This window comes from Oncorhynchus mykiss, chromosome 10, assembly GCF_013265735.2.
Source record: "Oncorhynchus mykiss isolate Arlee chromosome 10, USDA_OmykA_1.1, whole genome shotgun sequence".
Lineage (NCBI taxonomy): Eukaryota > Metazoa > Chordata > Actinopteri > Salmoniformes > Salmonidae > Oncorhynchus > Oncorhynchus mykiss.
This window is the reverse complement of record NC_048574.1, coordinates 7211088-7223656: the sequence shown is the minus strand read 5'-3', so window position 1 is coordinate 7223656 and position 12569 is coordinate 7211088. Positions and strand designations below refer to the sequence as shown.

General features: G+C 51.6%; 1 protein-coding gene across 3 annotated transcripts in view; it reads left to right on the top strand.

Moving 5' to 3' along the window:
• LOC110533297 (peripheral-type benzodiazepine receptor-associated protein 1) overlaps window positions 1-12569 on the top strand; it is a 227660-nt gene that overhangs the window by 84594 nt on the left and 130497 nt on the right. For all 3 annotated transcript variants that reach the window (XM_036989598.1, XM_036989597.1, XM_036989599.1), the window contains exons 3-4: window positions 6977-7084; window positions 10643-10771. In XM_036989598.1, coding sequence (XP_036845493.1) covers window positions 6977-7084; window positions 10643-10771 — 237 coding nt within the window. The remainder of the gene's footprint in view (window positions 1-6976; window positions 7085-10642; window positions 10772-12569) is intronic.

Below are 12569 nucleotides of genomic sequence, written 5' to 3'. Positions count from 1 at the left end.
AGGACTGTGGGAGTATGGAGGGAGAAGAGGAGAGGTGAGGCCTGTGGGAGTATGGAGGGAGAAGGGGAGAGGTGAGGCCTGTGGGAGTATGGAGGGAGAAGGGGAGAGGTGAGAAGGACTGTGGGAGTATGGAGAGAGAAGAGGAGAGGTGAGAAGGACTGTGGGAGTATGGAGGGAGAAGGGGAGAGGTGAGAAGGACTGTGGGAGTATGGAGGGAGAAGGGGAGAGGTGAGAAGGACTGTGGGAGTATGGAGGGAGAAGGGGAGAGGTGAGAAGGACTGTGGGAGTATGGAGGGAGAAGGGGAGAGGTGAGAAGGACTGTGGGAGTATGGAGTGAGAAGGGAAGAGGTGAGAAGGACTGTGGGAGTATGGAGGGAGAAGAGGAGAGGTGAGAAGGACTGTGGGAGTATGGAGGGAGAAGAGGAGAGGTGAGAAGGACTATGGGAGTATGGAGGCAGAAGGGAAGAGATGAGAAGGACTGTGGGAGTATGGAGGGAGAAGAGGAGAGGTGAGAAGGACTGTGGAAGTATGGAGGGAGAAGGGGAGAGGTGAGAAGGACTGTGGGAGTATGGAGGGAGAAGGGGAGAGGTGAGGACTGTGGGAGTATGGAGGGAGAAGAGGAGAGGTGAGGCCTGTGGGAGTATGGAGGGAGAAGGGGAGAGGTGAGGCCTGTGGGAGTATGGAGGGAGAAGAGGAGAGGTGAGAAGGACTGTGGGAGTATGGAGGGAGAAGAGGAGAGGTGAGGCCTGTGGGAGTATGGAGGGAGAAGGGGAGAGGTGAGAAGGACTGTGGGAGTATGGAGGGAGAAGGGGAGAGGTGAGAAGGACTGTGGGAGTATGGAGGGAGAAGGGGAGAGGTGAGGACTGTGGGAGTATGGAGGGAGAAGGGGAGAGGTGAGAAGGACTGTGGGAGTATGGAGAGAGAAGAGGAGAGGTTAGAAGGACTGTGGGAGTATGGAGGGAGAAGGGGAGAGGTGAGAAGGACTGTGGGAGTATGGAGGGAGAAGGGGAGAGGTGAGGACTGTGGGAGTATGGAGGGAGAAGGGGAGAGGTGAGAAGGACTGTGGGAGTATGGAGAGAGAAGAGGAGAGGTGAGAAGGACTGTGGGAGTATGGAGGGAGAAGGGGAGAGGTGAGAAGGACTGTGGGAGTATGGAGGGAGAAGGGGAGAGGTGAGAAGGACTGTGGGAGTATGGAGGGAGACGGGGGGGGGTGAGAAGGACTGTGGGAGTATGGAGGGAGAAGGGGAGAGGTGAGAAGGACTGTGGGAGTATGGAGGGAGAAGGGAAGAGGTGAGAAGGACTGTGGGAGTATGGAGGGAGAAGAGGAGAGGTGAGAAGGACTGTGGGAGTATGGAGGGAGAAGAGGAGAGGTGAGTAGGACTATGGGAGTATGGAGGGAGAAGGGAAGAGGTGAGAAGGACTGTGGGAGTATGGAGGGAGAAGAGGAGAGGTGAGAAGGACTGTGGAAGTATGGAGGGAGAAGGGGAGAGGTGAGAAGGACTGTGGGAGTATGGAGGGAGAAGGGGAGAGGTGAGGACTGTGGGAGTATGGAGGGAGAAGAGGAGAGGTGAGGCCTGTGGGAGTATGGAGGGAGAAGGGGAGAGGTGAGGCCTGTGGGAGTATGGAGGGAGAAGAGGAGAGGTGAGAAGGACTGTGGGAGTATGGAGGGAGAAGAGGAGAGGTGAGGCCTGTGGGAGTATGGAGGGAGAAGGGGAGAGGTGAGAAGGACTGTGGGAGTATGGAGGGAGAAGGGGAGAGGTGAGAAGGACTGTGGGAGTATGGAGGGAGAAGGGGAGAGGTGAGGACTGTGGGAGTATGGAGGGAGAAGAGGAGAGGTGAGAAGGACTGTGGGAGTATGGAGAGAGAAGAGGAGAGGTTAGAAGGACTGTGGGAGTATGGAGGGAGAAAGGGAGAGGTGAGAAGGACTGTGGGAGTATGGAGGGAGAAGGGGAGAGGTGAGAAGGACTGTGGGAGTATGGAGGGAGAAGGGAAGAGGTGAGAAGGACTGTGGGAGTATGGAGGGAGAAGAGGAGAGGTGAGAAGGACTGTGGGAGTATGGAGGGAGAAGGGGAGAGGTGAGAAGGACTGTGGGAGTATGGAGGGAGAAGGGGAGAGGTGAGAAGGACTGTGGGAGTATGGAGGGTGAAGGGAAGAGGTGAGAAGGACTGTGGGAGTATGGAGGGAGAAGAGGAGAGGTGAGAAGGACTGTGGGAGTATGGAGGGAGAAGAGGAGAGGTGAGGCCTGTGGGAGTATGGAGGGAGAAGGGGAGAGGTGAGAAGGACTGTGGGAGTATGGAGGGAGAAGGGGAGAGGTGAGGCCTGTGGGAGTATGGAGGGAGACGGGGAGATGTGAGAAGGACTGTGGGAGTATGGAGGGAGAAGAGGAGAGGTGAGAAGGACTGTGGGAGTATGGAGGGAGAAGAGGAGAGGTGAGAAGGACTGTGGGAGTATGGAGGGAGAAGGGGAGAGGTCAGAAGGACTGTGGGAGTATGGAGGGAGAAGAGGAGAGGTGAGAAGGACTGTGGGAGAATGGAGGGAGAAGGGGAGAGGTGAGAAGGACTGTGGGAGTATGGAGGGAGAAGAGGAGAGGTGAGGCCTGTGGGAGTATGGAGGGAGAAGGGGAGAGGTGAGGCCTGTGGGAGTATGGAGGGAGAAGGGGAGAGGTGAGAAGGACTGTGGGAGTATGGAGGGAAAAGGGGAGAGGTGAGAAGGACTGTGGGAGTATGGAGGGAGAAGAGGAGAGGTGAGGCCTGTGGGAGTATGGAGGGAGAAGGGGAGAGGTGAGAAGGACTGTGGGAGTATGGAGGGAGAAGAGGAGAGGTGAGAAGGACTGTGGGAGTATGGAGGGAGAAGGGGAGAGGTGAGAAGGACTTTGGGAGTATGGAGGGAGAAGAGGAGAGGTGAGGCCTGTGGGAGTATGGAGGGAGAAGGGGAGAGGTGAGAAGGACTGTGGGAGTATGGAGGGAGAAGAGGAGAGGTGAGAAGGACTGTGGGAGTATGGAGGGAGAAGAGGAGAGGTGAGAAGGACTGTGGGAGTATGGAGGGAGAAGAGGAGAGGTGAGGCCTGTGGGAGTATGGAGGGAGAAGAGGAGAGGTGAGGCCTGTGGGAGTATGGAGGGAGAAGAGGAGAGGTGAGAAGGACTGTGGGAGTATGGAGGGAGAAGGGAGAGGTGAGGCCTGTGGGAGTATGGAGGGAGAAGGGGAGAGGTGAGAAGGACTGTGGGAGTATGGAGGGAGAAGGGGAGAGGTGAGAAGGACTGTGGGAGTATGGAGGGAGAAGGGGAGAGGTGAGAAGGAATGTGGGAGAATGGAGGGAGAAGGGGAGAGGTGAGTTCTGTGGGAGTATGGAGGGAGAAGGGGAGAGGTGAGAAGGACTTTGGGAGTATGGAGGGAGAAGAGGAGAGGTGAGGCCTGTGGGAGTATGGAGGGAGAAGGGGAGAGGTGAGGCCTTTGGGAGTATGGAGGGAGAAGGGGAGATGTGAGAAGGACTGTGGGAGTATGGAGGGAGAAGAGGAGAGGTGAGAAGGACTGTGGGAGTATGGAGGGAGAAGAGGAGAGGTGAGAAGGACTGTGGGAGTATGGAGGGAGAAGGGGAGAGGTCAGAAGGACTGTGGGAGTATGGAGGGAGAAGAGGAGAGGTGAGAAGGACTGTGGGAGAATGGAGGGAGAAGGGGAGAGGTGAGAAGGACTGTGGGAGTATGGAGGGAGAAGAGGAGAGGTGAGGCCTGTGGGAGTATGGAGGGAGAAGGGGAGAGGTGAGGCCTGTGGGAGTATGGAGGGAGAAGGGGAGAGGTGAGAAGGACTGTGCGAGTAAGGAGGGAAAAGGGGAGAGGTGAGAAGGACTGTGGGAGTATGGAGGGAGAAGAGGAGAGGTGAGGCCTGTGGGAGTATGGAGGGAGAAGAGGAGAGGTGAGAAGTACTGTGGGAGTATGGAGGGAGAAGAGGAGAGGTGAGAAGGACTGTGTGAGTATGGAGGGAGAAGAGGAGAGGTGAGGCCTGTGGGAGTATGGAGGGAGAAGGGGAGAGGTGAGGCCTGTGGGAGTATGGAGGGAGAAGGGGAGAGGTGAGAAGGACTGTGGGAGTATGGAGGGAAAAGGGGAGAGGTGAGAAGGACTGTGGGAGTATGGAGGGAGAAGAGGAGAGGTGAGGCCTGTGGGAGTATGGAGGGAGAAGGGGAGAGGTGAGAAGGACTGTGGGAGTATGGAGGGAGAAGAGGAGAGGTGAGAAGGACTGTGGGAGTATGGAGGGAGAAGGGGAGAGGTGAGAAGGACTTTGGGAGTATGGAGGGAGAAGAGGAGAGGTGAGGCCTGTGGGAGTATGGAGGGAGAAGGGGAGAGGTGAGGCCTTTGGGAGTATGGAGGGAGAAGGGGAGATGTGAGAAGGACTGTGGGAGTATGGAGGGAGAAGAGGAGAGGTGAGAAGGACTGTGGGAGTATGGAGGGAGAAGAGGAGAGGTGAGAAGGACTGTGGGAGTATGGAGGGAGAAGGGGAGAGGTCAGAAGGACTGTGGGAGTATGGAGGGAGAAGAGGAGAGGTGAGAAGGACTGTGGGAGAATGGAGGGAGAAGGGGAGAGGTGAGAAGGACTGTGGGAGTATGGAGGGAGAAGAGGAGAGGTGAGGCCTGTGGGAGTATGGAGGGAGAAGGGGAGAGGTGAGGCCTGTGGGAGTATGGAGGGAGAAGGGGAGAGGTGAGAAGGACTGTGGGAGTATGGAGGGAAAAGGGGAGAGGTGAGAAGGACTGTGGGAGTATGGAGGGAGAAGAGGAGAGGTGAGGCCTGTGGGAGTATGGAGGGAGAAGAGGAGAGGTGAGAAGTACTGTGGGAGTATGGAGGGAGAAGAGGAGAGGTGAGAAGGACTGTGGGAGTATGGAGGGAGAAGGGGAGAGGTGAGAAGGACTGTGGGAGTATGGAGGGAGAAGAGGAGAGGTGAGGCCTGTGGGAGTATGGAGGGAGAAGGGGAGAGGTGAGAAGGACTGTGGGAGTATGGAGGGAGAAGAGGAGAGGTGAGAAGGACTGTGGGAGTATGGAGGGAGAAGAGGAGAGGTGAGGCCTGTGGGAGTATGGAGGGAGAAGGGGAGAGGTGAGAAGGACTGTGGGAGTATGGAGGGAGAAGGGGAGAGGTGAGAAGGACTGTGGGAGTATGGAGGGAGAAGAGGAGAGGTGAGGCCTGTGGGAGTATGGAGGGAGAAGAGGAGAGGTGAGAAGGACTGTGGGAGTATGGAGGGAGAAGGGGAGAGGTGAGGCCTGTGGGAGTATGGAGGGAGAAGAGGAGAGGTGAGAAGGACTGTGGGAGTATGGAGGGAGAAGGGGAGAGGTGAGAAGGACTGTGGGAGTATGGAGGGAGAAGGGGAGAGGTGAGAAGGACTGTGGGAGTATGGAGGGAGAAGAGGAGAGGTGAGAAGGACTGTGGGAGTATGGAGGGAGAAGAGGAGAGGTGAGAAGGACTGTGGGAGTATGGAGGGAGAAGAGGAGAGGTGAGGCCTGTGGGAGTATGGAGGGAGAAGAGGAGAGGTGAGGCCTGTGGGAGTATGGAGGGAGAAGAGGAGAGGTGAGAAGGACTGTGGGAGTATGGAGGGAGAAGGGGAGAGGTGAGGCCTGTGGGAGTATGGAGGGAGAAGGGGAGAGGTGAGAAGGACTGTGGGAGTATGGAGGGAGAAGGGGAGAGGTGAGAAGGACTGTGGGAGTATGGAGGGAGAAGGGGAGAGGTGAGAAGGACTGTGGGAGAATGGAGGGAGAAGGGGAGAGGTGAGGCCTGTGGGAGTATGGAGGGAGAAGGGGAGAGGTGAGAAGGACTGTGGGAGTATGTAGGGAGAAGGGGAGAGGTGAGGCCTGTGGGAGTATGGAGGGAGAAGGGGAGAGGTGAGAAGGACTGTGGGAGTATGGAGGGAGAAGGGGAGAGGTGAGAAGGACTGTGGGAGTATGGAGGGAGAAGGGGAGAGGTGAGAAGGACTGTGGGAGAATGGAGGGAGAAGGGGAGAGGTGAGGCCTGTGGGAGTATGGAGGGAGAAGGGGAGAGGTGAGAAGGACTGTGGGAGTATGGAGGGAGAAGGGGAGAGGTGAGAAGGACTGTGGGAGTATGGAGGGAGAAGGGGAGAGGTGAGAAGGACTGTGGGAGTATGGAGGGAGAAGGGGAGAGGTGAGAAGGACTGTGGGAGTATGGAGGGAGAAGAGGAGAGGTGAGGCCTGTGGGAGTATGGAGGGAGAAGGGGAGAGGTGAGAAGGACTGTGGGAGTATGGAGGGAGAAGGGGAGAGGTGAGAAGGACTGTGGGAGTATGTTTCTCCTGGAGAAAGCAGTTGAATGTTAATGAACCAACACCATGAGAATGTGGTCTGGAAGCATTAACCAATCTACCGCACTACAGAGATGAATCATGGGCTCCAAAAGGTAGCTCCGCAACTGGTTTTCTAGCAAGCTGAAATGCTTATGGAACAGCAGTAAATATTGAAGATGCTACCTTTAAAGAACCTTAATGTATTGGTCTGGCAAGACCTGTACATGTTGATTGGAAGCGATAAGGTTGCTAATGTGTTCATGGTGTTGATACGTTGTGTTCCGTCTCTGTGTTCCAGAATGGCACTGACTATAGGTTCTAGAGTTGATTCGTTGTGTTCTGTCTCTGTGTTCCAGAATGGCACTGACTATAGGTTCTAGAGTTGATACGTTGTGTTCCGTCTCTGTGTTCCAGAATGGCACTGACTATAGGTTCTAGAGTTGATTCGTTGTGTTCTGTCTCTGTGTTCCAGAATGGCACTGACTATAGGTTCTAGAGTTGATACGTTGTGTTCTGTCTCTGTGTTCCAGAATGGCACTGACTATAGGTTCTAGAGTTGATACGTTGTGTTCTGTCTCTGTGTTCCAGAATGGCACTGACGATAGGTTCTAGAGTTGATACGTTATGTTCTGTCTCTGTGTTCCAGAATGGCACTGACTATGGGTTCTAGAGTTGATACGTTATGTTCTGTCTCTGTGTTCCAGAATGGCACTGACTATGGCTTCCTGGTGCGTCAGAACTCAGAACTGCTGCGATCTCTGGATGAGATGGAGAAGACCTGCAACCACCTGAGAGAGGAGAACGGCCTACTGGTAAAACACTGTTAACTCTATGGAGGGGCTAGACTACACTAAGACTGGACTAACAGGCTACAGGAGGGAGCTAGAGGCCTGGACTACACTACTCTACTGAGTTTAGGACACAGGGCAATTCCACAATGCTGAGACTCAGATTATTCACATTAAGGCCAGGCACCAAGTGGTGAAATTGTGTGATATGTGTGATATTTTAGTCCATTAATATTAGAAAATGTTTAAACAGTTATATACATTTTATTGCCGATTTTGTGCGTTTATCAGAGTGCCATCAGGTAGCTTGATTTCATATGTGTCATGTATACAGATTAATAGGGAAATCTTTCTTCTTGCACAGCATGTAGGATAAATGTTTAAATCAAACAATTTTATGAATCTGACTACTCACAATTGTATTATTGTTTATTGTAATATTATCGTAGTATTGACTGCGTACTCAGTGCCGGCTGTGTTCATATTGGTTAATTACCATCAGGTAACTCACCAGCCCCACACGGCTCGTAACACACCAGCCCCACGCGGCTCGCAACACACCAGCCCCACGCGGATCGTAACACCAGCCCCACACGGCTCGTAACACCAGCCCCCGCGGCTCGTAACACCAGCCCCACGCGGCTCGTAACACCAGCCAAACGTAACACCAGCCCCCGCGGCTCGTAACACCAGCCCCACGCGGCTTGTAACACCAGCCAAACGTAACACCAGCCCCACGCGGCTTGCAACACACCAGCCCCACGCGGCTCGCAACACACCAGCCCCACGCGGCTCGTAACACCAGCCCCACGCGGCTCGTAACACCATCCCCACGCGGCTCGTAACACCACCATACGACCGCATGTAGCAGTACTTAATCACGTAGTGGTACTGAACCAGCAGACCTAGACCCTGTCACACTGAATGAGCCAAGACGTAATGGTACTGAACCAGCAGACCTAGACCCTGTCACACTGAATGAGCCAAGACGTAGTGGTACTTGACCAGCAGACCTAGACCCTGTCACACTGCTTTCAATACTCTTCCAATTCTCTACTCAGCAAACTGGATGCAGTTTATCACAGTGCCATCCGTTTTGTTACTAAAGCACCTTATACCACCCACCACTGCGACCTGTATGCTCTAGTCAGCTGGCCCTCGCTACATATTCGTCGCCAGACCCACTGGCTCCAGGACATCTACAAGTCCATGCTAGGTAAAGCTCTGCCTTATCTCAGTTCACTGGTAACGATGGCAACACCTACCCGTAGCACGCGCTCCAGCAGGTGTATCTCACTGATCATCCCTAAAGCCAACACTTCATTTGGCCGCATTTCCTTCCAGTTCTCTGCTGCCTGTGACTGGAACGAATTGCAAAAATCGCTGAAGTTGGAGAATTATCTCCCTCACCAACTTTAAACATCTGCTATCTGAGCAGCTAACCGGTCGCTGCAGCTGTACATAGTCCATCGGTAAATAGCCCACCCAATTTACCTACCTCATCCCCATACTGTTTTTATTTATTTACTTTTCTGCTCTTTTGCACACCAGTATCTCTACCTGTACATGACCATCTGATAATTTATCACTCCAGTGTTAATCTGCTAAATTGTAATTATTCGCCTACCTCCTCATGCCTTTTGCACACAATGTACAGTATATAGACTCTAAGCCTTTATGGTACAATGGCCAGACGGAAGCCACTCCTCAGTAAAAGGCACATGGAGTTTGCCAAAAGGCACCTAAAGACTCTCAGACCATGAAAAGCAAAAGTCTCTGGTGTGATGAAACCAAAATTGAATTCTTGGCCTGAATGCTAAGCGCCACGTCTGGAGGAAACCTGGCACCATCCCTACGGTGAAGCATGGTGGTGGCAGTATCATGCTGTGGGGATGTTTTTCAGTGGCAGGGACTGGGAGACGAGTCAGGATCGAGGCAAAGATGAATGGAGCAAAGTACAGAGAGATCCTTGATGAAAACCTGCTTCAGAGCGCTTAGGACCTCAGACTGGGGGGAAGGTTCAACTTCCAACAGGACAATGACCCTAAGCACACAGCCAAGACAACGCAGGAGTGGCTTCTGGACAAGTCTCTGAATGTCCTTGAGTGGCCCAGTCAGAGCCAGACTGGAACCCCATCTAACATCTCTGGAGAGACCTGAAAATAGCTGTGCAGCGACGCTCCCCATACAAGCTGACAGAGCTTGAGAGGATCTGCAGAGAAGATTGGGAGAAACTCCCCAAATACAGGTGTGGCAACCTTGTAGCGTCACACCCAAGAAGACTCGAGGTTGTAATCGCTGCCAGGTTCTTCAAAGTACTGAATAAAGGGTCTGAATATTTATGTCAATTTGATATTTCATTATTTTTTTTATTATTATAAATTAGCAAAAATGTCTAAACTTGTTTCTGCTTTGTCGTTATACTGCATTGTGTGTAGATTGATGAGGAAAAAAACGTTGTAATAAATTTTAGAATAAGGCTGTAACCTAACAAAATGTGGAAAAAGGTCAAGGGGTCAGAATACTTTCCAAATGCACTGTATTTTCTCCCAGAGGGAATTGTTGATATGTTATCTTCTTTAATAAAAAATGGATTTAGTACTTGACAGATAGAAAGATGAAAATAGTAATTATCCACAATCTGCTCTGGACAAGTCCGGTCCTGCATGTCTTAACAAAATGAAATGTAAATATTTACTTTAGCCGGAAAAGTTAATTTGCATGGTATGCAAATATGTAATTAATGACATCGCTTCATTTGTACATTTATAAAAAATACTTATGAACTGTTTCTACAAAAAAATAAGTATATTTGTGTCTACATTCAACTGGTAAAAGTTGATTGTGATCTGATTAAGTGGAACAAAACTCCCTATTACAGTGTGTTGCCTGGCCTTAAAATGTATGTCAAGCAAAAAACAATGATTGCAAACCATAACTCTATTCTCAAGGACTACTTTTGACCATTTCCACTGAACATTTTACAAAAGCACATTTACTTGAGCAGTGCAGATGCAAAGTTTGTTCAACAGAATGACGGCACAAACCGTTTTTGTCAAATGTTGTAAATCGTTGTTTTTGTTTGTTTGTTGGACACACATTTAAAAGGGAACGATGGTATTCTCAGCGTCACTCACCCCCCCCCCCCCCCCCCCCCCCCCACAAAAGACCAAGTTCCAAGGGTCTTGGGAAAAAGTTTCCAGAGCTGTGGAGTTAAAACTTAAAACCAGAACTAGCTTTTGGCTTTTGAGCTCTTCTCTTCAGTTCCAGCTACTGTACTATTTTTGGTCCTGTTCTCACAACACCTGTCCTGTCCTACTGTGTCAGACAGAGCTGCAGGCCTGTGGAGGAGGGTTTTGATACATCTCTCTCACACGGTGTTGGTGGCACCTTAATTGGGGAAGACGGGCTCATGGTAACGGCTGGAGCAGAATAAATGGAATGGTATCACATACACCAAACACATGGTTTCCATGGTTTCGATGCCATTCCATTTGCTCCGTTCCAGGCATTATTATGAGCCCCGTCCTCCCCTCGGCAACTACCACTGACCTCTCTCTTTATCCTTCTCTCACACTGCAGCGTAAGAGCAGCGCCCCGGAGACGGAGGAGAAGGTGAAGCGTTTGAGGAGGAAGAACATAGAGCTGGCTGTCATCGCTAGGAGGCTGGAGGACAGAGCACACAAACTACAGGAGGCTAACCTCAAAGTGGTACACTACACCTACTCTACAGATATAGTCTAGACTCTAGTGTCTTACTCTTTACACGTACAGTCTAGACCAGTGGTCACCAACCTTTTCTGAGTCAAGATCACTTTCAGTCAAAAAGCAAGCTACTGCTCAGATTTTTTTTTTTTTTTACATTAACCTCACACAAACAGTTTTGTAGGAATTAGGTTTGGGCAGTTGGCCTAATACATTATCACAGCATATTGGCTATATGATTGGCCTGCCAATATTGTTATTAAATCAGACATTATTATATTTAAAAACTCGAGCTTTGATAACAAAATAGATCAGTTGGTTTGGCACTTGTGAGGCACTGTGCAAGTGTAACGGATGTGAAACGGCTAGCTTAGTTAGCGTGGGCGCTAAGTAGCGTTTCAATCAGTGACGTCACTTGCTCTGAGACCTTGAAGTAGTAGTTCCCCTTGCTCTGCAAGGGCCGCGGCTTTTGTGGAGCGATGGGTAACGATGCTTCGAGGGTGACTGTTGATGTGTGCAGAAGGTCCCTGGTTCGCGCCCGGGTATGGGCGAGGGGACGGTTTAAATTTGTACTGTTACATTGATGCTGTTGACCCGGATTACTGGTTGCTGCGGAAAAAGGAGGAAGGTCAAAAGGGGGGTGAGTGTAACGGATGTGAAACGGCTAGCTTAGTTAGCGTGGGCGCTAAGTAGCGTTTCAATCAGTGACGTCACTTGCTCTGAGACCTTGAAGTAGTAGTTCCCCTTGCTCTGCAAGGGCCGCGGCTTTTGTGGAGCGATGGGTAACGATGCTTCGAGGGTGACTGTTGATGTGTGCAGAAGGTCCCTGGTTCGCGCCCGGGTATGGGCGAGGGGACGGTTTAAATTTGTACTGTTACACAGGTAGGTCTATGATGAATTGAAATCATTTGCTTTTTTGTTTTACTGGACTGGTGTTACCTGCATCTGATGGTCAACAAAGAAAAATCACTACGTCAGTGGTCTTCACGCCGAAAAGTCGGAGCTCTAGAAAGATGATCGAGTTTCTGACTTTTCCCAACCGCATCTCAGGGTCCTTGCTCTCTCCTTCCTTTCCTCCGGTGAGACTGGCCAGAGAGAGGGGACACCGTCTTCCACCTGCTCTCTCCTTCCTTTCCTCCGGTGAGACTGGCCAGAGAGAGGGGACACCGTCTTCCACCTGCTCTCTCCTTCCTTTCCTCCGGTGAGACTGGCCAGAGAGAGGGGACACCGTCTTCCACCTGCTCTCTCCTTCCTTTCCTCCGGTGAGACTGGCCAGAGTGAGGGGACACCGTCTTCCACCTGCTCTCTCCTTCCTTTCCTCCGGTGAGACTGGCCAGAGTGAGGGGACACGGTCTTCTACCTGCTCTCTCCTTCCTTTCCTCCGGTGAGACTGACCAGAGAGAGGAGACACCATCTTCCACTTGCTCTCTCCGGTGAGACTGGCCAGAGAGAGGGGACACCGTCTTCCACCTGCTCTCTCCTTCCTTTCCTCCGGTGAGACTGGCCAGAGGGGGGACACCGTCGTCCACCTGATGCCGAAACTCAAGTCGCACCGCATCTACCTCATGTACAAATTCATGTTGTTCCTATGACCAGAGAAAGTTAAATATTCCTTAATATTAAAATCAACACGATGAGCTGCTAATAATAATAAAACGCAAGGCTATCGATACTTGGCTACTCATTCATTGCAGGTGCAGCCCGAGCGGAAGTACGGAGTAGCTCATTTTCTAATATCGTTGAATAAAAACAATGACAGTGCTGAATATAAACTTAAACATGAACTCACTCATAAAAACAGCAG